The following is a 26,231-nucleotide window of genomic DNA, read 5'->3' as shown; positions in this document are numbered from 1 at the left end:
TCTTGCTCCAGGCGTGCTGCCCGTCTGAGCCGTGCCCTCAGCTCCTCTGCAGCTCCGGCGCTGCTCCGTGTGCCCGCCTGAGCCGCTGCGGGTCGGGCTGTGCCCCCTTCCCTGTGCTGTGCCCCCTTCCCTGTGCTGTGCCCCCACCTCTGTGCCGTGCCCCCCACCTCTGTGCTGTGCCCCCCATCCCTGTGCTGTGCCCCCCTCCCTGTGCTGTGCCCCCCTCCCTGTGCTGTGCCCCCACCTCTGTGCCGTGCCCCCCACCTCTGTGCTGTGCCCCCCATCCCTGTGCTGTGCCCCCCTCCCTGTGCTGTGCCCCTTCCCTGTGCTGTGCCCCCACCTCTGTGCTGTGCCCCCTCCCTGTGCTGTGCCCCCACTTCTGTGCTGTGCTCCCACCTCTGTGCTGTGTCTCCATCTTTGTGCTGTACCCCCATCCCTGTGCTGTGCTCCCATTCCTGTGCTGTGCCCCCTTCCCTGTGCTGTGCCCCCACCTCTGTGCTGTGCCCCCACTTCTGTGCTGTGCCCCCCTCCCTGTGCTGTGTCTCCATCTTTGTGCTGTGCCCCCACCCCTGTGCTGTGCCCCCACCTCTGTGCTGTGCCTCCACACCTGTGCTGTGCCCCCCCTCCCTCTGCTGTGCCCCCCATCCCTGTGCTGTGCCCCCATCTCTGCGCTGTGCCCCCCTCCCTGTGCTGTGCCCCCATTCCTCTGCTGTGCCCCCACCTCTGTGCTGTGCCCCCCAGCTCTGTGCTGTGCCCCCCACCTCTGTGCTGTGCCCCCAGCTCTGTGCTGTGCCCCCCAGCTCTGTGCTGTGCCCCCCACCTCTGTGCTGTGCCCCCCTCCCTGTGCTGTGCCCCCATCTTTGTGCTGTGCCCCCCTCCCTGTGCTGTGCCCCCCAGCTCTGCACTGTGCCCAGCACGGCGTGGCACAGCTTTGTAGCAGTGGCTGCAGGATGAAAACACACATTTTGGTCTGGCATTGCATCCTTCCCATTGGAAAGGCACGTAGGAGCGCTAATTGGGATGGCTGGGAAGGGAAGTTGGTGAGGGAGGTGTAAGGCTGCGCCCTTTGGTGGCAGCGCTGTGGTGGCCGTGTGCTCGCAGCTGGCGTGCCGTGCGCTTGGAGGGCGCGCGTGTCACACGTGAACGGGCAGCGCACGCAGCTGACACGACGCACAGCACTCCGTGCAGCCCCCGCGTGGCTGAGCCGCTCGCAGAGCCCCCTCCCGCGGCACGGCCCCCCGCAGCCCCACACCCCAGCTGGCCGTGTGCGGGACGGGTCTCAGCGTGGCTCACTGCCGGATCCGGGGGCATCCAAGGGCCCAGCGCCCTTTTCTCCTGCAGGATTTCATAGAGGAGAAACGGCGTGCGGAGGAGCCGCTGCCCAAAGACCTGGCAGAGCCGTTCTCTAATGGCGGGCGAGCATAAAGTGCTTAATGCCCGCTCTCATTATCCTCCCGCGCCGTGCCCCGATCCGGTGTTAGGCCACGGAGCAGTATTCAGACCCCATTGAAGGACAGATTCGGCGAGCCTTCAGAATCCGTGCCCCGTTCTGCCCGGCCCCACTGCGGCCGTTGGGGCGCCCTGGGACGCGTCCCGTCCACCCCCAGCCGCCCGCGGGGCCGCAGTCCGTCGGGAAGCCGAAGTCCCCGCGGGTGAGCGGAGAAGTGGCGCTGAGTGCGGCGCAGCGGATCCTTTGTGCGGCGGTGTGTGAGGAGCCACGGATGCCCGGCAGCTCCCCTCCTCCGGGCCGCGTTCCCGGAGGGGCAGAAAGCGGAGCGGCGGCGTGCACAAAGCGGGGCAAAAGGAGCGTGAGGAGCGAAAGGAGAGGGCTGCAGCGCTGCGCTGTGCCACGTGCGGGGCTTTGCGCTCCATCACCTTCACGGGGTGCGCGCAGCCGGCAGGGCGCGCGGCGGTGCCGGGACATGAAGGGCCGTCACAGCCCATCGCGAGGGGGCGTTGTGCGGGACGGGGTCACTGTGGGCGGTGGGGAACCAAAGGAGCCGAGAGCTCCGGCCGGGTGTGGGGTGCAGCTTTCTCTGCAGTAACCCTCGGCCTTTCTGGGCGTGGAGGAGAGCGCCCGTGGGGTGTCAGAGCGCCTGACAGACGCGCCGCGGTTGGAGGCACTTGTGGTTGGAGCTCGGAGATCCTCACGTCCCTTCCAGCCCAGGCCGTGCTGCGATTCCGTGCAGAGACCTCTGAGATCGCCGGGTCCAACCCTCCCCGCCAGGCCGTGCGCACACTGCGCTGCAGGAGGCGGGCTGCCTCCCGAGGTCCTCCGGAGTCAAACGCTGGCCGTGCTCTCCAAACACGTCTGCTGTCAGAGGGGCGTTTGGTGGTGTCCCTGCTGTTGGAGGGGTGTTCTGGTGGTGTCCCTGCCGCTGCTGGACGGGCGTTTTGGAGGTGTCCCTGCTGTCAGAGGGGCGTTTGGTGGTGTCCCTGCTGTTGGAAGGGTGTTTTGGGGCTGTCCCTGCTGCTAGAGGAGCGTTTGGGGGTGTCCCTGCTGCTGGGATCGCATGGGCTCCAGCCCAGCAGGAGCAGCCCGTGGTGCAGAGGGCGCCGCGCCGGGCACGGCTCCTGCCAGCTGCCGGATGGGGTCAGCAGCTGACACGAAGCGCCACGAAATGCCACCCGTCCCGTTGCTGTGCATTCTTCCCTCCCCGCCCCGGCTTTGCGCTGCGCCGCCCTCCCCGTTCAGCATCACGGCGGTGTGGTGCTCCCCTGCTTTGCCCCCCCGCCGCCCCCCCTCCGCGCTGGGAGACCGGCGCGGTGTTGGCACTTCCCCGCACCCTTCCTACTGTCTTGGAGGTGTTGGGGCGCAGATGTGCGCTCGGCGCTGCTCCCGGCAGCCGGCTGCGGGGCTGCTCGGCGGCGTAGGGGTGGACGAAGCCAGAGGAGTTGTGCTGATGTTTCCCATTTCCCCCCGGAAGCGCCGTCCCCCTCCGGTTCGCTCCGGGCTGCTCCCGTCGGGTCCTGGAGGTGAGCCGTGAGCTGAGGGCCGGCAGCGGGGATGCGTGGGGACAAAGGCATGGGGACAAAGGCATGGGGACAAAGGCATGGGGACAAAGGCATGGGGACAAAGGCATGGGGACAAAGGCGCCCCGGCGGGACGGGTGCCCACGGCCGACGCCGCAGCGTCTGCGCGCGGGGAAGCGGTGACAGAATAGCGCCGAGCTGCTAGATGGAAGGGCTGCGAGGCCTAACTATGTAACAGCTGAAAAGCCTCCCATATGGCGACGTGCAAGGATCGAGAGGCAGCGCTCCTCTCCCTCCGCGGATTCCCGTGGCGGAGTGGGGAAGGGTGGGAGTTTGCGGGATGCCACATCCCTGCTCGGCCCCGCCGCTGGTGGAGCGGAGCGCATCGCTCGGCCCTGTGAGCGCTCTGCCCCGGGGCCGCGCGGCTGCGTGTGAGCCGTGGAGCCACGACCGAGTCGGGGCCGCAGCCGGGGGGGCCGCGCGCCCACCCGCACAGCGCCCACCCGCACAGCGCCCGCACCGCTCGGGTTGGGCTTTTCGGCTCCTCCCGCCCCGTCCGTGCCGCGCTGCGGGCTGCGCTGCCGCCGCCGCCGCTGCCGCTGTGTGGGTCGCTGTGTCCCCGTGGGGCGGTCGGCGCGGTCGCTGAGGGACGCGCGGTGTGGGGGTCCCGAGCAGCCCGGCACGGCCTGCGCTCCTCCTGGGGACCTTCTTTTCCTGAGCTCTGGAGGTGAGGTGGGGCCCGCGGTGACCTCGTGCTTCCACAGCGCGGATCTGTCGTGCCGTGGCAGCTCCTGCCGTGGGGGGACGGGCCGGGATGGCGGGGAAGCCCCTCGGCGATGGGGCAGAGCGAAGCACCGCCGTGCGGTGGCTGCAGTGCCGCCAAACGGCTCCGCGTTGGGTTCCAGGCTGCGGCGCACGCGGGGCGACTTTGCTCCCGTACTGACACAGAGCGCAGCACAACGGCCGCGTGCAGCAGCCCCCCATGGCCTCACCCTGAGCCCCGCAGCAGTGCGGGGAGCGGCGCGGCTGAGCCTTGAAGCGGCGGAGCGCCGCGGGGCGGCCCCCGCGAACCTCGGGGCCTGGAGGGACGGGGGTCGGCCGCCCCACGGACACAGCAGAGGGCGGCCGTGGGGCCTTACGGCGGTCGGGGTCGGCTTCGTCGGCCTCGGGGGTTCGCCGCCTCGGAGCTCCCGTTTCCCAGCTCCGCTCCGCGCCGTCGGAGCTCAGTGCTCGCAGTACGGAGGTGGGGCGGTGCTGCCGGCCGTGCCTGCACCACCTCTGACTGCAAAAGCTCACCGCGTGCGCCTCATGCAACGGCACCAACCGCCGGCAGTGCCTCCACAGGGAGATGCCCCGGCCCCGCTTTGCTTTGCTTTGCTTTGCTTTGCTTTGCTTTGCTTTGCTTTCCTCGAGAGCCCCGGCGCTGCTTTGCTTCCTCCCGCAGCCCTTTGCAGTGGGCAGTGGGCCTTTTGGAGGCGCAGCTGTGTTGAAATGCCTGTGAGCTCGGGTGCCGTTTCAGCCCACAGCCCTTATTTCTGGCGCGGGGTTTTGCGGAGCCCTCAGCTTCGCTGAGTGCTGCCGGTAAATGCAGCCTGAGTGGCAGTGAGGGCTGGAAGGGCAAAACCCCGCGGCTCCGTGGAGGTCGGAAAAGCCCCCCGAGGTCCCCACCCCCCCCGCAGCGCCCCCTGCCCACATCCCCACGGCTGCCCCCCCCCCCGGACGGTGACCCCTCCATCTCCGTGGCAGCTGTGCTGCTCAGCACCGCTCTGGGGAGGACGAACTGCTGTGATGCTCAGCCCGACTCTCTGCTGCCGCAGCGGATGGAGGCCACCACCTCTCCTCCCAGGCTCTGAATTTAACTGAGTTGCAGTCTGGGGGCACCCACCGGGCTGAGTGCGCAGCGTGGGGTGAGGGTGAGGGTGAGGGTGAGGGTGAGGGTGAGGGGAGGGACGGGCAGCCCCATCAGCACGTGTGTCCTCGTGGGGCTGTTGTGGAGGAGCCGCTCGGAGGCGGTGGCTTTTTGGGTGTGCTGTGTTCCTACAGCACCTGTGTGCTGTGCTGTGCTGTGCTGTGCTGTGATGTGCAGTGCTGTGCAGTGCTGTGATGTGCAGTGCTGTGCTGCTCTGTACAGTGCAGTGCAGTGCAGAGCTGTGCTGCTCTGTGCTGTGCTGTGCAGTGCTGTGCTGTGCATTGCAATGCTGTGCAGTGCAGTGCTGTGCTGTGCTGTGATGTGCAGTGCTGCTCTGTGCTGCTCTGTGCTGTGCAGTGCAGTGCTGTGCAGTGTAGTGCTGCTCTGTGCTGCTCTGTGCAGTGCAGTGCAGTGCTGTGCAGTGCTGTGCAGTGCTGCTCTGTGCTGTGCAGTGCAGTGCTGTGCTGTGCAGTGCTGTGCAGTGCTGTGCTGCTCTGTGCTGCTCTGTGCAGTGCAGTGCTGTGCAGTGCTGTGCAGTGCTGTGCTGTGCATTGCAATGCTGTGCAGTGCAGTGCTGCTCTGTGCAGTGCAGTGCTGTGCTGTGCTGTGCTGTGCAGTGCTGCTCTGTACAGTGCAGTGCAGTGCAGGGCTGTGCTGTGCTGTGCTGTGCTGTGCTGTGCAGTGCTGCTCTGTGCAGAGCTGTGCAGTGCAGTGCAGTGCAGTGCCCATGACGGCTGTGAAGGGGAATCTGTCCCCGGGGAGAGGAGAGCAGAGCGGTGTCGGCTTCGCTCCGTTCATGAAAGGCTGCAGATGGGGGCAGAAAGGCGCCGTTTGGCGAATTTCCCTCCTGGCACCGCTGTGTGTTGCGGGGAGTCGGAGCCGCTGCTGCTCCGCGTGCGTGGGGCGCTGACGGCTGCGGGTGGGAAGGAGGGCGTTTTCCAGCCGTGCCGCGCTCGGAGGAAGGGCTGCTCCGCGCGGGCCGTGGGCGGCGGCGGCGGCGGCGGTCGGACGCGGCGGCCTCGGAGCCGCCGCAGCCCCGACGCGGAGCCCGGCACGGTTCTGCGGCGCGGGGCCGTCCGCGCTGCCGCCGGGAGGTCTCCGAGGGTTCCCCGCTCGGCGGCGCTCCGCTTTGGGTGGGGCGGAGGGGGTCGGCGGGCGCGGGGCGATACTGCGAGCGCACAGCCCGCGGGGCCCCCCCTGCGCTACCGCGGCGGAGCTGCGCGGACGGCGCCCGGCGCGGGGGAGCTGTGGGGGCGCATCAGCGGAGCACCGCGGCGGGCGTCCCGCAGAGACCCCCACGTGCGGGGGAGCTCCGAGCTCGGAGGCTGCAGCGCTCAGCCCTCAGCCCTCATCTCTCATCCCTCAGCCCGCAGCGCTCAGCGCTGACCCGCGGCGCAGAGATGCGACCGCCGCGCTTACGGGGAAAGGCGTTCCCCGTCCGGCGGCGCTGCGGTGCTGGGCGGTGCCCGCGCCCCCGTCGGGTCGCCGCGCCGTCCCGGGCCGTGCGGCGCGCAGCCCTCCCGCAGAGGCTCCCGGCGCTGCTTTTTCCGCCGCCGCTCCGCTCCGTCAGGAAGCGCCGTGCGGACGCAGATGTGCAGAGGCGCGCGGAGCCGCGGGCTCCGGGAAGGACGCCGCGCTCTGAAGGCCGCCGGGCGGTTCCCCGCTCCGTGGGGCGGACGGCTCTGCAGCCCTCGGCGCCGTCCCCCGGCGGAGGAGCCGCGACGTGGGGCGCGCGGAGCGGCAGAGCGGCCGCCCCCCGGGACGGCGTCCCGAACGGGGCGGGAAAACGCATTAAAGTTACCGCGCGGCGAAGCGATCGGCACTCATTGCCGTGCGCCGGGGAGCGCCGCGGCGCCGTCTGCGCTCCGTCCCCGCGAGCCGCGTCGGCCCCTCGCCGCGTTCCGCACCGCGCCTTTCCGCCGCAGCCGTCCCGTCCGGGAGCGGAGCGGCGCTGCTGCCGGGGGGCGCGGAGCTCCGCGGCCGTCGCGGCCCGGCGCTGCTGCGCTGCTGCGCTGCGGAGCGCCCCGTCGGGGCAGCGCCGCGCCGCGCAGAGTGGAGCCGAAGTTTGAGCGCTGCCCGCTCGCAGCGCGGCGTTCGGGCCGGCAGGAGGGGTCGGGGTCGTGCTGCGGCCCGGAGGTGGGGGGGGGGGGGGGGATTTTAACGGCGCACAGATGGAACTTCGGGGTGGGATTCGCCCTCCGATGCGGCGCTCGCCGCGCAACTTTGCGCGGAGCTGCGGAACCGCAGCTGCATAGGAGAGGAAACCCCGCGGTTTGCAGAGCAGCGGAGAGCAGAAGTTGGGCCGCCTTCCACCCCCCCCCCACCCCCCACCCTCGCCCCCCCCCCTCCTTCCGCGGGGAGCTGCCACGTCCCGACCCGCAGCGCCGCGCCCCGTCCGCTCTCGGTTCCGCCGGGCGGCCGTCGCGGCGGCGGCGGCGAAGGGTTCGGAGCGGCGGAACCGCACGGCGCGGCTGCGACCCCACGCGGGGAGCCCCGAAGCGCGCGCCTTACGGGCGGTGCGGGGCGGTGCGGGGCGGCGCGGGGCGGCGTTTCCTCCTCCAAACGCCCGCGGTTCCGTTCGGGACCGTCCCCGGGGTCCGCCCCGGCGCGGCGCGGTTCGGGGGGGGGGCGGAGGTGGGGGGGGGGGATGGGGATGGGGATGGGGATGGGGGGGGTCTCTGCCCTCCGTCTGGGGCCGGGGGGCCGCGGGGTGGGTGCGGGCGGGCGGCGGCAGCTGCGCACAATGCTGGGAGCGCGCCAGCAGCACGGACAGATGGCGGAGTTATTAGATGTGCATCATACGATTCCCTTCCTGCCACTCGCTTTTTAATCAAATTAAAACAAAAAAAAAAAAAAAAAGGAAAAAAAAAAAAGAGGAGGAGGAGGAGGAGAGGGGAGAGGCAGCGCGGGAGAGGGGGAGGCAATTAGGGCGCATTTGTATTCCGCTCCGCGATGGGTACGGCTACGCGGCACCGGGCCGGGGGCGCGCCGGCGCGCCGCGGGGAGGCGCGCGCGCGGGAAGGCGCGCGGTGGGCGCGGGGCGGCGCGCGGGGTTGGGGGGGGCGGGCGGGAGGGGAGGGGGGGTTCAGAAGGAGGGGGGGGGGGGGGGGGAGGGGGGGGGCGCGCAGCCTCCGCCCCCGCGCCGCCAATGGTCTCGCCCTGCTTTGCATATTGAGCGCGCCCGGGCCGGCCATATGGGAACGGCAACTGAAGGAATTGTGGCGAAAAAAAAGGGGGGAGAGCGGCGAGGTGGGGACGAAAAGTTGTCGGAGTGCGACCGGAGGGGGAGCGGAGCGGCGGCGGGACGATGTACTGCGCCTACACCATCCCCGGCATGGGCGGCAGCTCCCTCATGTACTGCTACAACGGCAAGGCGGTGAGCGCCGCGGGTCCTCTCCGTCCGCCCGTCCGTCCGTCCGTCCGTCCGTCCGTCCGTCCGCGGGGCGGCGGGGCTTCGGCGGCGGCCCTTCTCGGGGCGGCGGGGTCCGCCCGTGGGGCTCCGGGGGTCCGCGGGGCTCCGCGCCGGGCGCCGTGCGGGGGCTGTGCGGGACGCGGCGGCTCCGCGGTGCGGGCGGTGCGGGCGGTGCGGGCGGTGCGGGCGGTGCGGGCGGTGCGGGACGGCCCCGCGGCGCAGCGCCCACCTCCGCGGTTCGCAGCAGAAAGGCGTCGTTTGGGAGCGAAGGGAAAAGGAAGGGGAAAGGAAAAGGGAAGGGAAAGGGAAGGGAAAGGGAAAGGGACAGGGAAAGGGAAGGGAAAGGGAAAGGGAAAGGGAAAGGGAAAGGGAAAGGGAAAGGGAAAGGGAAAGGGGGGAAAAGAAGTGTCCGGGATTTCGCGCATCGCCCCGGCAGAAGGTTTACACTTGCCATCTGGACGGCTGTTCTGTGCGGGATTTTCCCCCCTCTCTCTCCCTCTCTCTCTCTCTCTCTCTCCGGCCGCGTCTCGAAGAGGGGGGAAAAAAAAAAAGGCAGCAGAAAAAGTATTTCGGAGGGTTTTCAACTATTCCGAGGCGGGGGAGGGGCGAGGACTGCCGCTGCCATCCGAGCTGCCCCGCCGGGACGCGCCGCCGCGCGGGACCCCCCGCCTCCCCCCCAAAAAACATCTGTCCGCTGGGGGGGGGTCGGGGTCGGGGGGTGGGGGGGGGGGGGGGGGGGTTCGTTCGGAGGGGTCGGAACGGCGCCGCGGGGACGGCGGGGGTGGGAGGGGGAGAGCGGCGGGGTGACGGCGGCTGCGGGGGGTCGGCGGGGAACGGCGGCGTTCGCGGCGGGGATTCCGCGGCGAGGAGGTGGGAAACGGCGGCCGCGGGGGGGAGAGGGGCGGGAGGGCCGCGGGCGGGGCGGGGAGGTGCGGAGTCGAGGGGGAAAACGGCGCTGCGGGGGGGAGCGGGGAGAGGCGCCGGGAGGGGCGGCCGTTCCGAGGGGGGAAATCGGGGGGCGGGGTGGGGGGTCGCGGTCCCAAACGGGGAACGGGCAGATCTGTCCGGGGGGTGGGGGGGGCACGGCGGGGGAGAGGGGGTTCACAGCGGGGAAACGGGGGCTTAAAGGGGGGAGCGGGGATTTAAACGGCAGGGAAATGGTTGAGGGTCGAGCGGGGGAAATACGGAGGTTTAAGTGGGGGGAACGGAGGTTTAAAGGGGGGAATGGGGGGTTAAGTGGGGGGAACGGAGGTTTAAATGGGTGGGAATGGGAGTTTAAAGGGGGGAACGGAGGTTTAAAGGGGGGGAATGGGAGTTTAAATGGGGGGAATGGAGATTTAAATGGGGGAATGGAGGTTTAAATGGGGGGAACGGAGGTTTAAATGGGGGAATGGAGGTTTAAATGGGGGGAATGGAGACTTAAATGGGGGGAATGGAGGTTTAAATGGGGGGAATGGAGGTTTAAATGGGGGGAACGGAGGTTTAAATGGGGGGAACGGAGGTTTAAATGGGGGGAACGGAGGTTTAAACGAAGGAGGGCAGCGAAGGTTTAAAGGAGGGAAATGCGGGGCTTCGAAGCGGGGTAACCGCGGGGCGCGGCGGAGCGCCGAGACGGGAAACGGAACGACGGCGGAACGCGGAGAACGCGGGGAGCGCCGGGGGGCGGCGGGGCGGAGGGCGGCGGGGCGGAGGGCGGCGGAGGGCGGCGGGGCGGAGCGGCCGCTTTCACGGCGCTTCGCCGCGGGGTCGGCGTGAGATGGGAGCGGAGCGGCCGCGGGGGGAGCAGCGCCGCCACACCGCCGGTACGGCCACGCAGCGACACGCACTGCTCTGCACGGCTCCGTGCGGCTCCGTGTGGCTCCGTATGGCCCCGCACGGCTCTGTATGGCCCCGCACGGCTCTGCACGGCTCCGTATGGCCCCGCACGGCTCTGTATGGCCCCGCACGGCTCTGCACGGCTCCGTATGGCCCCGCACGGCTCTGCACGGCTCTGCACAGTCCCGCACAGCCCCGCACGGCCCCGCACGTTGTCCTGCTCTGCCCTTCTGCGCCCCGCGCAGCCGACTGTGTGCCGATGGGCGCAGGAAGGCACGGCCACACGTCGGGCTGCAGTGTGGGGCACGGCTCTGTGTGTGTGTGTGTGTGTGTGTGTGTGTGTGTATGGGGCATGGCTGTGTGTATGGGGCACGGCTCTGTGTGTGTATGTGTGTGTGTGTGTGTATGGGGCACAGCTCTGTATGGGGCACAGCTCTGTGTGTGTGTGTGTATGGGGCACGGCTGTGTGTGTGTGTGTGTGTGTGTGTGTGTGTGTGGGACACAGCTCTGTGTGTGTGGGGCACAGCTGTGTGTGTGTGTGTGAATGGGGCACAGCTCTGTATATGGGTACAGCTCTGTATGGGGCACAGCTCTGGGTGTGTGTGTGTGTGTGTGTGTATGGGGCACAGCTCTGCATGGGGACACAGCTCTGTGTATGGCAGCTCTGTGTGTGGGGGCACAGCTCTGTGTGTGTGTGTGTGTATGGGGCACAGCTCTGTATGGGGCACAGCTCTGTATGGGGCACAGCTCTGTGTGTGTGTGTGTGTATGGGGCACAGCTCTGTATGGGGCACAGCTCTGTATGGGGCACAGCTCTGTGTGTGTGTGTGTATGGGGCACAGCTCTGTATGTGTGTATGGGGCACGGCTGTGTGTGTGTGTGTGTATGGGGCACAGTTCTGCATGGGGGCACAGCTCTGTGTATGGGCCCGGCTATGTGTATGGGGGCACAGCTCTGTATGGGGGCACAGCTCTGTATGGGGACACAGCTCTGTATGGGGGCAGAGCTCTGTATGGGGGCAGAGCTCTGTATGGGGACACGGCTCTGTGTATGGGGCAGAGCTCTGTGCCCGGGCCCGGCTCTCCGTCCCTGCTCTTTTTTACCGCTTTCCTATGTTTTTCTCCCCCCCCCCCCCCGTTCTGCTCCCCGTTTCCCGGCCGATCCCCGTGCGGGGCCGTCCCGGCGCTGCGCAGGCGGCGGAAGGGGGACTTCCTGGGGATAAACAAAAGGACCGAAACGCCAAATCGCCGCGGAGCCGAACCGGGGGGGGGGGGGGGGGGCGAAGGCGGAACGGAAACGGAGCCCGGCGGCGCACCCCGGACAGCCGAGCGGACAACGGGCGCCGCTCCGCCGCCTCCCCGGCTCCGTCCGTCCGTCCGTCTCTCCGTCCTTCGCCGGCCGCCCCGCAGCGCGGCGCTGTACGAACGGCCGAGCGGTGCCGCACGTTGGGGGGCGGAGGTTGGAGGTGCGGAGGTGGCAGTGCTGCAGGTTGGAGGTGCTGCAGGTTGGAGGTGCGGAGCTGTCGGTGTCGGTGTCGGTGTCGGTGTCGGTGTCGGTGCGTGGCGGCCGCTGAGCGTCGCGGCGCCGTCCCGGAGCGCGGCGATGTCCGCGGGCTGCGACGGCGCTGCGGGGACGGCGGGGGCGCCGAGAGCCGCGCCGGGGGGGGCGGCGGCCGTGCGGGGCGGTCCGCGGCGGGGGCGGCGGGGGCTGAATTCGGGATCGCTGTGCGCGCGGGAGCCTCGCGGGGGAAACGGCGCTGCGGCCGCGGCTCTTCAGCTCCGCTCCGCCGGGCGGACGGCCGGATGGCCCCGGCGCCCCGACCGCCCCTCCCGTACCGACCCGACCCGACCCGACCCATCCGTCCCATTCCCTCCCCTCCCCTCCCATCCATCCCATCCCATCCCGACCCGTCCCGTCTATCCCATTCCCTCCCCTCCCATCCTATCCCACCCCGTCCCGTCCCGTCCCGCCCCATCCATCCCCTCCCATCTCACCCCACCCCACCCCATCCCATCCCACCCCACCCCATCCACCCCACCCCACCCCATCTCATCCCATCCCATCCATCCCATCCCTTCCCTTCCCTTCCCTTCCCTTCCCTTCCCTTCCCTTCCCTTCCCTTCCCTTCCCTTCCCTTCCCTTCCCTTCCCTTCCCTTCCCTTCCCTTCCCTTCCCTTCCCTTCCCTTCCCTTCCCTTCCCTTCCCTTCCCTTCCCTTCCCTTCCCTTCCCTTCCCTTCCCTTCCCTTCCCTTCCCTTCCCTTCCCTTCCCTTCCCTTCCCTTCCCATCCCATCCATCCCATCCCATCCATCCCTTCCCATCCCCTCCCATCCCACCCACCCCACCCCATCCCATCCATCCCATCCCATCCATCCCCTCCCCTCCCCTCTCCTCCCCTCCCACCGCACCCCACCGCACCCCACCCCATACCGGAGGTGCCGAGGAGCCGCTCCGGTTCCGGCCGTTCCGTCCCTCCCCGCGGCAGCCCATCCTTCCCACCCCCATCCGGGGATCGGTGGTGCGGCCGGGCGGGCGGCGATGCATCGCCGCCCGCCCGGCCGCACCGCCGATCCCCAGCGGCGTTCAGAGGGGGCGGCCGCGGACGGCGGAGCGGCGGCAGCCCGCAGTGTGGGTCGGGGCTCCCCGTGCCCACGGATGGGGCTGAGGGCCGCCGCGGCTCCGTGCTGGAGAGGGGCGGATGGAAACGGGAGGGGACCGGAACGACCCAGGCCCCCCATTGCCCCCCATTGCCTCCCATTGCCCCCCATTGCCCCCCATTGCCTCCCATTGCCTCCTATTCCCCCCCATTGCCCCCCATTCCCTCCCATTGCCCCCCATTGCCCCCCATTGCCTCCCATTGCCTCCTATTCCCCCCCATTGCCCCCCATTCCCTCCCATTGCCCCCCATTGCCCCCCATTCCCTCCCATTGCCTCCTATTCCCCCCCATTGCCCCCCATTCCCTCCCATTGCCCCCCATTGCCCCCCATTGCCTCCCATTGCCTCCTATTCCCCCCCATTGCCCCCCATTCCCTCCCATTGCCCCCCATTGCCCCCCATTGCCTCCCATTGCCTCCTATTCCCCCCCATTGCCCCCCATTCCCTCCCATTGCCTCCCATTGCCCCCCACTGCCTCCCAGTGCCTCCCAGTCCTCCCATCGTCCCCCATTGCTCCCCATTGCCTCCCATTGCCTCCCATTGCCCCCCATTGCCCCCCATTGCCCCCATTCCCTCCCAGCGCTCCCCATTGCCCCCCATTGCCCCCCATTCTCTCCCATTCCCCCCATTGCCTCCCACTGCTTCCCATTGCCCCCCATTGCCTCCCATTCCATCCCAGTCCTCCCAGTGCCTCCCAGTTCTCCCACTGACTCCCATTGCCCCCCATTGCCCCCCATTGCCTCCCAGTGCTTCCCATTCCCTCCCATTGCCTCCCATTGCCCCCCATTCCCTCCCATTGCCCCCCATTGCCCCCCCATTGCCCCCCATTCCCTCCCATTGCCCCCCGTTGCCCCCCATCGCCCCCCATTGCCTCCCACTGCTTCCCATTGCCTCCTATTCCCTCCCACTGCTTCCCATTCCCTCCCATTGCCTCCCCGTCCTCCCAGTTCCTCCCAGTTCTCCCATTGCCCCCCATTGCCTCCCACTGCCTCCCATTCCATCCCATTGCCTCCCATTGCCCCCCATTGCCTCCCAGTCCTCCCAGTGCCTCCCAGTTCTCCCATTGCCCCCCACTGCCACCCAGTCCTCCCAGTTCCTCCCAGTTCTCCCATTGCCCCCCATTGCCTCCCAGTTTTCCCATCGCCCCCCATTGCCTCCCACTGCTTCCCATTGCCTCCCATTGCCTCCCAGTCCTCCCAGTGCCTCCCAGTGCCTCCGATTCCCTCCCATTGCCTCCCATTGCCTCCCAGTCCTCCCAGTGCCTCCCAGTGCCTCCGATTCCCTCCCATTCCCTCCCATTGCCTCCCATTGCCTCCCAGTATTCCCATTGCCCCCCATTGCCCCCCATTGCCTCCCATTGCCTCCCATTCCCTCCCATTCCCTCCCAGTCCTCCCAGTGCCTCCCAGTTCTCCCATTGCCCCCCATTGCCTCCCACTGCCTCCCATTCCATCCCATTGCCTCCCATTGCCCCCCATTCCCTCCCATTCCCTCCCATTGCCCCCCATTGCCCCCCATTACCCCCCAATGCCTCCCATTGCCCCCCATTGCCCCCCATTCCCTCCCATTGCCCCCCATTGCCCCCATTGCCTCCCAGTGCTTCCCATTCCATCCCAGTTCTCCCATTGCCCCCCATTCCCTCCCATTGCCTCCCATTGCCCCCCCATTGCCCCCCATTGCCTCCCATTGCCCCCCATTCCATCCCATTGTCTCCCGTTCCCTCCCATTGCCCCCCATTGCCCCCCATTCCCTCCCATTGCCCCCCATTCCATCCCATTGCCCCCCATTGCCTCCCATCGCCTCCCATTGCCTCCCATTGCCTCCCATTGCCTCCCAGTCCTCCCAGTTCCTCCCAGTTCTCCCACTGACTCCCATTGCCCCCCATTGCCCCCCATTGCCTCCCATTGCCCCCCATTCCATCCCATTGTCTCCCGTTCCCTCCCATTGCCCCCCATTGCCCCCCATTCCCTCCCATTGCCCCCCATTCCATCCCATTGCCCCCCATTGCCTCCCATCGCCTCCCATTCCCTCCCATTGCCTCCCATTGCCTCCCAGTCCTCCCAGTTCCTCCCAGTTCTCCCACTGACTCCCATTGCCCCCCATTGCCCCCCATTGCCTCCCATTGCCCCCCATTCCATCCCATTGTCTCCCGTTCCCTCCCATTGCCCCCCATTGCCCCCCATTCCCTCCCATTGCCCCCCATTCCATCCCATTGCCCCCCATTGCCTCCCATCGCCCCCCATTGCCTCCCACTGCTTCCCATTGCCTCCCAGTGCTTCCCATTCCATCCCAGTTCTCCCATTGCCTCCCATTCCCTCCCATTGCCTCTCATTGCCCCCCATTCCCTCCCATTGCCCCCCATTGCCCCCCCATTGCCCCCCATTCCCTCCCAGTGCTTCCCATTCCATCCCAGTCCTCCCAGTGCCTCCCATTCTCTCCCATTCCCTCCCATTGCCCCCCATTCCATCCCATTGCCCCCCGTTGCCCCCCATTCCCTCCCATTGCCCCCCATTGCCCCCCCATTGCCCCCCATTCCCTCCCATTGCCCCCCGTTGCACCCCATCGCCCCCCATTGCCTCCCAGTGCTTCCCATTGCCTCCTATTCCCTCCCACTGCTTCCCATTCCCTCCCATTGCCTCCCCGTCCTCCCAGTTCCTCCCAGTTCTCCCATTGCCCCCCATTGCCTCCCACTGCCTCCCATTCCATCCCATTGCCTCCCATTCCCTCCCATTCCCTCCCAGTCCTCCCAGTGCCTCCCAGTTCTCCCATTGCCCCCCACTGCCTCCCAGTCCTCCCAGTTCTCCCACTGCTTCCCATTCCCTCCCAGTGCCTCCCAGTTTTCCCATTGCCCCCCATTCCCTCCCATCGCCCCCCATTGCATCCCACTGCTTCCCATTGCCTCCCATTGCCTCCCAGTCCTCCCAGTGCCTCCCAGTGCCTCTGATTCCCTCCCATTGCCTCCCATTGCCTCCCATTCCATCCCATTGCCTCCCATTGCCTCCCAGTGCCTCCCAGTGATTCCCATTGCTTCCCATTCCATCCCAGTTCTCCCATTGCCTCCCATTGCCCCCCATTGCCCCCCATTGCCTCCCATTGCCCCCCATTGCCTCCCATTGCCACCCATCGTCCCCCATTTCCCCCCATTGCCCCCCATTCCCTCCCATTCCCCCCATTGCCTCCCACTGCTTCCCATTGCCCCCCATTGCCTCCCATTCCATCCCAGTCCTCCCAGTTCCTCCCAGTTCTCCCACTGACTCCCATTGCCCCCCATTGCCTCCCATTGCCCCCCATTCCATCCCATTGTCTCCCGTTCCCTCCCATTGCCCCCCATTGCCCCCCATTCCCTCCCATTGCCCCCCATTGCCCCCCATTGCCCCCCATTGCCCCCCGTCGCCCCCCATTGCCTCCCACTGCTTCCCATTGCCTCACAGTGCTTCCCATTCCATCCCAGTTCTCCCATTGCCCCCCATTGCCTCCCATTGCCCCCCATTGCCTCCCATTGCCCCCCACTGCCTCCCATTGCCTCCCAGTGCTTCCCATTGCCTCCTATTCCCTCCCACTGCTTCCCAGTATTCCCATTGCCCCCCATTGCCCCCCATTGCCTCCCATTGCCCTTCATTCCCTCCCATTGCCCCCCATTGCCTCCCAGTGCTTCCCATTCCATCCCAGTCCTCCCAGTGCCTCCCATTCCCTCCCATTGCCCCCCATTCCCTCCCATTGCCCCCCATTGCCCCCCATTCCCTCCCATTGCCCCCCGTTGCCCCCCATCGCCCCCCATTGCCTCCCACTGCTTCCCATTGCCTCCCAGTGCTTCCCATTGCCTCCTATTCCCTCCCACTGCTTCCCATTCCCTCCCATTGCCTCCCAGTCCTCCCAGTTCCTCCCAGTTCTCCCATTCCATCCCAGTTCTCCCATTGCCTCCCATTGCCCCCCATTGCCCCCCATTGCCCCCCATTCCATCCCATTGCCCCCCATTGCCCCCCCATTGCTCCCCATTGCCTCCCATTGCCCCCCATTCCATCCCATTGTCTCCCGTTCCCTCCCATTGCCCCCCATTGCCCCCATTGCCTCCCAGTGCTTCCCATTCCATCCCAGTTCTCCCATTGCCCCCCATTCCCTCCCATTGCCTCCCATCGCCTCCCATTGCCCCCCATTGCCCCCCATTGCCTCCCATTGCCCCCCATTCCATCCCATTGTCTCCCGTTCCCTCCCATTCCCCCCATTGCCTCCCACTGCTTCCCATTGCCCCCCATTGCCTCCCATTCCATCCCAGTCCTCCCAGTTCCTCCCAGTCCTCCCATTGCCCCCCATTGCCCCCCATTCCCTCCCATTGCCCCCCATTGCCCCCCATTCCCTCCCATTGCCTCCCACTGCCTCCCAGTGCTTCCCAGTATTCCCATTGCCTCCCATTGCCTCCTATTCCCTCCCAATGCCCTCCATTGCCTCCCATTGCCCCCCATTCCGTCCCATTGCCCCCCATTGCCCCCCATTCCCTCCCATTGCCCCCCGTTGCCCCCCATCGCCCCCCATTGCCTCCCACTGCTTCCCATTGCCTCCTATTCCCTCCCACTGCTTCCCATTCCCTCCCATTGCCTCCCCGTCCTCCCAGTTCCTCCCAGTTCTCCCATTGCCCCCCATTGCCTCCCACTGCCTCCCATTCCATCCCATTGCCTCCCATTGCCCCCCATTGCCTCCCAGTCCTCCCAGTGCCTCCCAGTTCTCCCATTGCCCCCCACTGCCACCCAGTCCTCCCAGTTCCTCCCAGTTCTCCCATTGCCCCCCATTGCCTCCCAGTTTTCCCATCGCCCCCCATTGCCTCCCACTGCTTCCCATTGCCTCCCATTGCCTCCCAGTCCTCCCAGTGCCTCCCAGTGCCTCCGATTCCCTCCCATTGCCTCCCATTGCCTCCCAGTCCTCCCAGTGCCTCCCAGTGCCTCCGATTCCCTCCCATTCCCTCCCATTGCCTCCCATTGCCTCCCAGTATTCCCATTGCCCCCCATTGCCCCCCATTGCCTCCCATTGCCTCCCATTCCCTCCCATTCCCTCCCAGTCCTCCCAGTGCCTCCCAGTTCTCCCATTGCCCCCCATTGCCTCCCACTGCCTCCCATTCCATCCCATTGCCTCCCATTGCCCCCCATTCCCTCCCATTCCCTCCCATTGCCCCCCATTGCCCCCCATTACCCCCCAATGCCTCCCATTGCCCCCCATTGCCCCCCATTCCCTCCCATTGCCCCCCATTGCCCCCATTGCCTCCCAGTGCTTCCCATTCCATCCCAGTTCTCCCATTGCCCCCCATTCCCTCCCATTGCCTCCCATTGCCCCCCCATTGCCCCCCATTGCCTCCCATTGCCCCCCATTCCATCCCATTGTCTCCCGTTCCCTCCCATTGCCCCCCATTGCCCCCCATTCCCTCCCATTGCCCCCCATTCCATCCCATTGCCCCCCATTGCCTCCCATCGCCTCCCATTGCCTCCCATTGCCTCCCATTGCCTCCCAGTCCTCCCAGTTCCTCCCAGTTCTCCCACTGACTCCCATTGCCCCCCATTGCCCCCCATTGCCTCCCATTGCCCCCCATTCCATCCCATTGTCTCCCGTTCCCTCCCATTGCCCCCCATTGCCCCCCATTCCCTCCCATTGCCCCCCATTCCATCCCATTGCCCCCCATTGCCTCCCATCGCCTCCCATTCCCTCCCATTGCCTCCCATTGCCTCCCAGTCCTCCCAGTTCCTCCCAGTTCTCCCACTGACTCCCATTGCCCCCCATTGCCCCCCATTGCCTCCCATTGCCCCCCATTCCATCCCATTGTCTCCCGTTCCCTCCCATTGCCCCCCATTGCCCCCCATTCCCTCCCATTGCCCCCCATTCCATCCCATTGCCCCCCATTGCCTCCCATCGCCCCCCATTGCCTCCCACTGCTTCCCATTGCCTCCCAGTGCTTCCCATTCCATCCCAGTTCTCCCATTGCCTCCCATTCCCTCCCATTGCCTCTCATTGCCCCCCATTCCCTCCCATTGCCCCCCATTGCCCCCCCATTGCCCCCCATTCCCTCCCAGTGCTTCCCATTCCATCCCAGTCCTCCCAGTGCCTCCCATTCTCTCCCATTCCCTCCCATTGCCCCCCATTCCATCCCATTGCCCCCCGTTGCCCCCCATTCCCTCCCATTGCCCCCCATTGCCCCCCCATTGCCCCCCATTCCCTCCCATTGCCCCCCGTTGCACCCCATCGCCCCCCATTGCCTCCCAGTGCTTCCCATTGCCTCCTATTCCCTCCCACTGCTTCCCATTCCCTCCCATTGCCTCCCCGTCCTCCCAGTTCCTCCCAGTTCTCCCATTGCCCCCCATTGCCTCCCACTGCCTCCCATTCCATCCCATTGCCTCCCATTGCCCCCTATTGCCTCCCAGTCCTCCCAGTGCCTCCCAGTTCTCCCATTGCCCCCCATTGCCTCCCAGTGCCTCCCAGTTCTCCCACTGCTTCCCATTCCCTCCCAGTGCCTCCCAGTTTTCCCATTGCCCCCCATTCCCTCCCATCGCCCCCCATTGCCTCCCACTGCTTCCCATTGCCTCCCATTGCCTCCCAGTCCTCCCAGTGCCTCCCAGTGCCTCCGATTCCCTCCCATTGCCTCCCATTGCCTCCCAGTATTCCCATTGCCCCCCATTGCCCCTCATTGCCTCCCACTGCCTCCCATTCCCTCCCATTGCCTCCCAGTCCTCCCAGTTCCTCCCAGTTCCTCCCAGTCCTCCCATTGCCCCCCATTGCCCCCCATTCCCTCCCATTGCCTCCCATTGCCCCCCATTCCCTCCCATTGCCTCCCATCGCCTCCCATTGCCCCCCATTGCCTCCCATTGCCCCCCATTCCATCCCATTGTCTCCCGTTCCCTCCCATTGCCCCCCATTCCATCCCATTGTCTCCCGTTCCCTCCCATTGCCCCCCATTGCCCCCCATTACCCCCGATTGCCCCCCATTGCCCCCCATTCCCTCCCATTCCCTCCCACTGCCTCCCAGTATTCCCATTGCCCCCCATTGCCCCCCATTCCCTCCCATTGCCCCCCATTGCCTCCCATTGCCTCCCAGTGATTCCCATTGCTTCCCATTCCATCCCAGTTCTCCCACTGCTTCCCGTTGCCTCCCATTGCCCCCCATTGCCCCCCATTGCCCCCCATTGCCCCCCATTCCATCCCATTGCCCCCCATTGCCCCCCCATTGCCCCCCATTCCCTCCCAGTGCTTCCCATTCCATCCCAGTCCTCCCAGTGCCTCCCATTCCCTCCCATTCCCTCCCATTGCCCCCCATTCCCTCCCATCGCCTCCCATTGCCCCCCATTCCCTCCCATTGCCCCCCATTCCATCCCATTGCCCTCCGTTGCCCCCCATTCCCTCCCATTGCCCCCCATTGCCCCCCCATTGCCCCCCATTCCCTCCCATTGCCCCCCGTTGCCCCCCATCGCCCCCCATTGCCTCCCACTGCTTCCCATTGCCTCCCAGTGCCTCCCATTGCCTCCTATTTCCTCCCACTGCTTCCCATTCCCTCCCATTGCCTCCCAGTCCTCCCAGTGCCTCCCAGTTCTCCCATTGCCCCCCATTGCCTCCCACTGCCTCCCATTCCATCCCATTGCCTCCCAGTTCCTCCCAGTGCCCCCCTCGCGTCGCCATGCGCTCTGTGGGCCGGTGAGCGGCCCGTCTGCTCTCAATTAGCGCTCGGTGCTAACGACGAACCCTTCCCGTCCTCACTGTCCGTGGGGGAACGTTCTGGAAAGGGTCCGCCATCTGGTTGGGATGGGGGCGTAATGGCAGGTTGGGTTTTCCTTCCGGAACGTTCTAAGCTGGACGCCATGATCCGCGCCCACACGTGGTCCCAATTAGGGTCGGCCAATCGGGAAGGGCGGCTGCTTTTCATTGCGGGCTCATTAAGGGTGGGAAAGTCCTCCAGGATCCCCCAGTCCTCCCAACAACCCCGAGGCCTCCAAGGTCACCAAGTCCTCCAACAACCCCAAGTCCTCCAACAACCCCATGTCCTCCAAGGTCCTTAAGTCCTCCAGGGTCACCAAGGCCTCCCAACAACCCCATGTCCTCCAAGGTCCTTTAGTCCTCCAAGGTCCCGCAGTCCTCCAACAACCCTCAGTCCTCCAAGGTCCTTAAGTCCTCCGAGGTCCACAAGTCCTCCAACAACCCTCAGTCCTCCAGCAACCCTCAGTCCTCCAACAACCCTCAGGCCTCCAAGGTCCTCCAAGGTCCTTAAGTCCTCCAGGGTCACCAAGGCCTCCCAACAACCCCATGTCCTCCAAGGTCCTTTAGTCCTCCACGGTCCCGCAGTCCTCCAACAACCCTCAGGCCTCCAAGGTCCTTAAGTCCTCCGAGGTTCACAAGTCCTCCAACAACCCTCAGTCCTCCAAGGTCCCCCAGTCCTCCAACAACCCCACGTCCTCCAAGGTCCTCCAAGGACCTTACGTCCTCCAAGGTCCCCAGGTCCTCCAACAACCCCACGTCCTCCAAGGTCCTTAAGTCCTCCAACAACCCTCAGGCCTCCAACAAACCCAGTCCTCCAACAACCCCACGTCCTCCAAGGTCCTCCAAGGACCTTAAGTCCTCCAAGGTCACCAAGTCCTCCCAACAACCCTCAGGCCTCCAAGGTCCTCCAAGGTCCTTTAGTCCTCCAAGGTCCCCAAGTCCTCCAACAACCCTCAGTCCTCCAAGGTCCCCCAGTCCTCCAACAACCCCACGTCCTCCAAGGTCCTCCAAGGTCCTCAAGTCCTCCAAGGTCCCCAAGGCCTCCCAACAACCCTCAGTCCTCCAAGGTCCTTAAGTCCTCCAACAACCCTCAGGCCTCCAACAACCCTCAGTCCTCCAACAACCCTCAGGCCTCCAAGGTCCTCCAAGGACCTTAAGTCCTCCAAGGTCACCACGTCCTCCAACAACCCTCAGTCCTCCAAGGTCCTCCAAGGTCCACAAGTCCTCCCAACAACCCTCAGTCCTCCAAGGTCCCTCAACAACCCTCAGTCCTCCAAGGTCCCCCAGTCCTCCAACAACCCCAGGTCCTCCAACAACCCCACGTCCTCCAAGATCCTTAAGTCCTCCAAGGTCCCCAGGTCCTCCGACAACCCTCAGACCTCCAAGGACCCCAAGTCCTCCAACAACCCCAACTCCTCCAACAACCCCACATCCTCCAAGGACCTTAAGTCCTCCAAGGTCACCAGGTCCTCCAACAACCCTCAGTCCTCCAAGGTCCTCCAAGGTCCTCAAGTCCTCCAAGGTCCACTAGTCCTCCCAACAACCCTCAGGCCTCCAAGGTCCTCCAAGGACCTTAAGTCCTCCAAGGTCACCACGTCCTCCAACAACCCCGAGGCCTTCAAGGTCCTTAAGTCCTCCGAGGTCATCAAGGCCTCCCAACAACCCCATGTCCTCCAACAGCCCTCAGGCCTCCAAGGTCCTTAAGTCCTCCAAGGTCTCCAGGTCCTCCAACAACCCCACGTCCTCCAAGGTCCTCCAAGGTCACCAAGGCCTCCCAACAACCCTCAGTCCTCCAAGGTCCCCCAGTCCTCCAACAACCCTCAGACCTCCAAGGTCCCCCAGTCCTCCAACAACCCCAAGTCCTCCAAGGGCCTTAAGTCCTCCAAGGTCACCAAGTCCTCCCAACAACCCCAAGTCCTCTAAGGTCCTTAAGTCCTCCAACAACCCCAGGTCCTCCAACAACCCCATGTCCTCCAAGGACCCTCAGTCCTCCAAGGTCACCAGGTCCTCCAACAACCCTCAGTCCTCCAAGGTCCTCCAAGGTCCTCAAGTCCTCCAAGGTCCACTAGTCCTCCCAACAACCCGCAGTCCTCCAACAACCCTCAGGCCTCCAAGGTCCTCAAGTCCTCCAACAACCCCAGGTCCTCCAAGGTCCTCCAAGGACCTTAAGTCCTCCAAGGTCACCACGTCCTCCAACAACCCTCAGTCCTCCAAGGTCCACAAGTCCTCCCAACAACCCTCAGTCCTCCAAGGTCCCTCAACAACCCTCAGTCCTCCAAGGTCCTCCGAGGTCCACAAGTCCTCCAACAACCCTCAGTCCTCCAGCAACCCTCAGTCCTCCAACAACCCTCAGGCCTCCAAGGTCCCTCAACAACCCTCAGTCCTCCAAGGTCCTCCGAGGTCCACAAGTCCTCCAACAACCCTCAGTCCTCCAGCAACCCTCAGTCCTCCAACAACCCTCAGGCCTCCAACAACCCTCAGGCCTCCAAGGTCCTCCAAAGTCCTTAAGTCCTCCAAGGTCACCAAGTCCTCCAACAACCCTCAGGCCTCCAAGGTCCTCCAAGGTCACCAAGGCCTCCCAACAACCCTCAGTCCTGCAAGGTCCCCCAGTCCTCCAACAACCCACAGTCCTCCAACAACCCCACATCCTCCAAGGACCTTAAGTCCTCCAAGGTCACCACGTCCTCCAACAACCCTCAGGTCTCCAAGGTCCTCCAAGGTCCTCAAGTCCTCCAAGGTCCACAAGTCCTCCCAACAACCCTCAGTCCTCCAAGGTCCCTCAACAACCCTCAGTCCTCCAAGGTCCCCCAGTCCTCCAACAACCCCAGGTCCTCCAACAACCCCACGTCCTCCATGGTCCTTAAGTCCTACGAGGTCCACAAGTCCTCCAACAACCCTCAGTCCTCCAGCAACCCTCAGTCCTCCAACAACCCTCAGGCCTCCAAGGTCCTCAAGTCCTCCAACAACCCCAGGTCCTCCAAGGTCCTCCAAGGACCTTAAGTCCTCCAAGGTCACCACGTCCTCCAACAACCCCAGGTCCTCCAAGGTCCTCCAAGGACCTAAAGTCCTCCAAGGTCCCCAAGTCCTCCAACAACCCTCAGACCTCCAAGGACCCCAAGTCCTCCAACAACCCCAACTCCTCCAACAACCCCACGTCCTCCAAGGACCTTAAGTCCTCCAAGGTCACCACGTCCTCCAACAACCCTCAGGCCTCCAAGGTCCTCCAAGGTCCTCAAGTCCTCCAAGGTCCTCAAGTCCTCCAACAACCCCATGTCCTCCAAGGTCCTTTAGTCCTCCAAGGTCCCGCAGTCCTCCAACAACCCCAAGTCCTCCAAGGTCCTTAAGTCCTCCAAGGTCACCACGTCCTCCAACAACCCCAGGTCCTCCAACAACCCCATGTCCTCCAAGGACCTTAAGTCCTCCAAGGTCCACAAGTCCTCCAACAACCCTCAGTCCTCCAAGGTCCTCCAAGGTCCTCAAGTCCTCCAAGGTCCACTAGTCCTCCCAACAACCCTCAGTCCTCCAACAACCCTCAGGCCTCCAAGGTCCTCAAGTCCTCCAACAACCCCAGGTCCTCCAAGGTCCTCCAAGGACCGTAAGTCCTCCAAGGTCACCACGTCCTCCAACAACCCTCAGTCCTCCAAGGTCCACAAGTCCTCCAACAACCCCAGGTCCTCCAAGGTCCTCCAAGGACCTTAAGTCCTCCAAGGTCACCAAGTCCTCTAACAACCCTCAGGCCTCCAAGGTCCTCCAAGGTCCACAAGTCCTCCAACAACCCCAAGTCCTCCAAGGTCCTCCAAGGACCTTAAGTCCTCCAAGGTCACCAAGTCCTCCCAGCAACCCTCAGTCCTCCAAGGTCCCCCAGTCCTCCAACAACCCCAAGTCCTCCAACAACCCTCAGTCCTCCAAGGTCCTTAAGTCCTCCGAGGTCCAGAAGTCCTCCAACAACCCTCAGTCCTCCAACAACCCTCAGGCCTCCAAGGTCCTCAAGTCCTCCAACAACCCTCAGGCCTCCAAGGTCCTCCAAGGTCCTCAAGTCCTCCAAGGTCCCCAGGTCCTCCGACAACCCTCAGTTCTCCAAGGTCCCCCAGTCCTCCAACAACCCCAAGTCCTCCAAGGTCACCAAGTCCTCTAGCAACCCCAGGTCCTCCAAGGTCCTCAAGTCCTCCAACAACCCCACGTTCTCCAAGGTCCTCCAAGGACCTTAAGTCCTCCAAGGTCACCACGTCCTCCAACAACCCTCAGACCTCCAAGGTCCTCAAGTCCTCCAACAACCCCATGTCCTCCAAGATACTTTAGTCCTCCAACAACCCCAAGTCCTCCAACAACCCCAAGTCCTCCAACGACCCCAAGTCCTCCAAGACCCCAAGTCCTTTGTGACCCCCAAGTCCTCCAATGACCCCAAGTCCTCCAAGCTCCCAGGTCCTCCGAGCCCCCCAAGACCCCCCGAGCCCTCCGAGCCCCCCAAGCCCTCCGAGACCCCCAAGACCCCCAAGTCCTCCAAGGTCCTCCATGACCCCCAAGTCCTCCAAGGTCCCCAAGTCCTCCAAGTTCCCAGGTCCTCCGAGCCCCCCAAGACCCCCCAAGCCCTCCGAGCCCCCCAAGCCCTCCGAGACCCCCAAGATCCCCAAGTCCTCCAAGGTCCTCCGAGACCCCCAAGTCCTCCAACGACCCCAAGTCCTCCCAGGTCCTCCGAGCCCCCCAAGACCCCCCAAGCCCTCCGAGCCCCCCAAGCCCTTTGAGACCCCCAAGTCCTCCAAGGTCCTCCAAGACCCCCAAGTCCTCCAACGACCCCAAGTCCTCCAAGCTCCCAGGTCCTCCGAGCCCCCCAAGACCCTCCGAGCCCCCCAAGTCCTCTGAGACCCCCAAGTCCTCCAAGGTCCTCCAAGACCCCCAAGACCTCCGAGACCCCCAAGTCCTCCAAGGTCCCAGGTCCTCCGAGCCCCCCAAGACCCCCCAAGCCCTCCGAGCCCCCCAAGCCCTCCGAGACCCCCAAGTCCTCCAAGGTCCCAGGTCCTCCGAGCCTCCCAAGACCCCCCAAGCCCTCCGAGACCCTCAAGACCTCCAAGGTCCCCAAGTCCTCCACCAACCCCAAGACCTCCAAGTCCCCAAGTCCTCCAAGTTCCCAGGTCCTCCGAGCCCCCCAAGACCCCCCAAGCCCTCCGAGCCCCCCAAGCCCTCCGAGACCCCCAAGATCCCCAAGTCCTCCAAGGTCCTCCGAGACCCCCAAGTCCTCCAACGACCCCAAGTCCTCCCAGGTCCTCCGAGCCCCCCAAGACCCCCCAAGCCCTCCGAGCCCCCCAAGCCCTCCGAGACCCCCAAGTCCTCCAAGGTCCTCCAAGACCCCCAAGATCTCCAAGGTCCCCAAGTCCTCCCTGACCCCCAAGACCTCCAAGGTCCCCAAGTCCTCCAAGCTCCCAGGTCCTCCGAGCCCCCCAAGACCCCCCAAGCCCTCCGAGACCCCCAAGTCCTCCAAGGACCCCAAGTCCTCCAACTCCCCAAGTCCTCCAAGTCCTCCGCCAACCCCAAGACCTCCAAGGGCCCAGGTCCTCCGAGCCCCCCAAGACCCCCCAAGCCCTCCGAGCCCCCCAAGCCCTCTGAGACCCCCAAGTCCTCCAAGGTCCCAGGTCCTCCGAGCCTCCCAAGACCCCCCAAGCCCTCCGAGACCCTCAAGACCTCCAAGGTCCCCAAGTCCTCCACCAACCCCAAGACCTCCAAGTCCCCAAGTCCTCCAAGTTCCCAGGT

General features: G+C 65.6%; 2 protein-coding genes across 3 annotated transcripts in view; both read left to right on the top strand.

Annotated features, from left to right (window-relative positions):
• TCF4 (transcription factor 4) overlaps positions 1 to 26,231 on the top strand; it is a 195,673-nt gene that overhangs the window by 121,496 nt on the left and 47,946 nt on the right. The gene's annotated exons all lie outside the window — the stretch shown is intronic.
• LOC121108246 (proline-rich receptor-like protein kinase PERK10) lies at positions 21,479 to 25,739 on the top strand. Of its 2 annotated transcripts, none has more exons than XM_046905616.1 (2): positions 21,479 to 22,601; positions 24,132 to 25,739. In XM_046905616.1, exons 1-2 carry the CDS (start codon positions 22,153 to 22,155, stop codon positions 24,619 to 24,621), a joined length of 939 nt encoding a protein of 312 aa, XP_046761572.1. In that variant the 5' UTR covers positions 21,479 to 22,152; the 3' UTR covers positions 24,622 to 25,739. The 2 variants fall into 2 exon arrangements, with proteins under 2 accessions (XP_046761572.1, XP_040511600.1); XM_040655666.2 differs by having other exon boundaries at positions 21,479 to 23,468; positions 24,068 to 25,739.

The sequence above is a fragment of the Gallus gallus genome, chromosome Z (genome assembly GCF_016699485.2).
Source record: "Gallus gallus isolate bGalGal1 chromosome Z, bGalGal1.mat.broiler.GRCg7b, whole genome shotgun sequence".
In the NCBI taxonomy this organism is placed as follows: domain Eukaryota; kingdom Metazoa; phylum Chordata; class Aves; order Galliformes; family Phasianidae; genus Gallus; species Gallus gallus.
This window is presented reverse-complemented; position numbering and strand designations above follow the sequence as displayed.

Coding starts and splice junctions, on each gene's coding strand:
- LOC121108246 (XM_040655666.2), top strand. CDS start 22,153: ATGTCCTCCAACAGCCCTCAGGCCTCCAAGGTCCTTAAGTCCTCCAAG. Junction 23,469..24,067: donor ACAACCCCAGGTCCTCCAAG/GTCCTCCAAGGA, acceptor AGGTCCTCCAAG/GTCCTCCAAGGACCGTAAGT.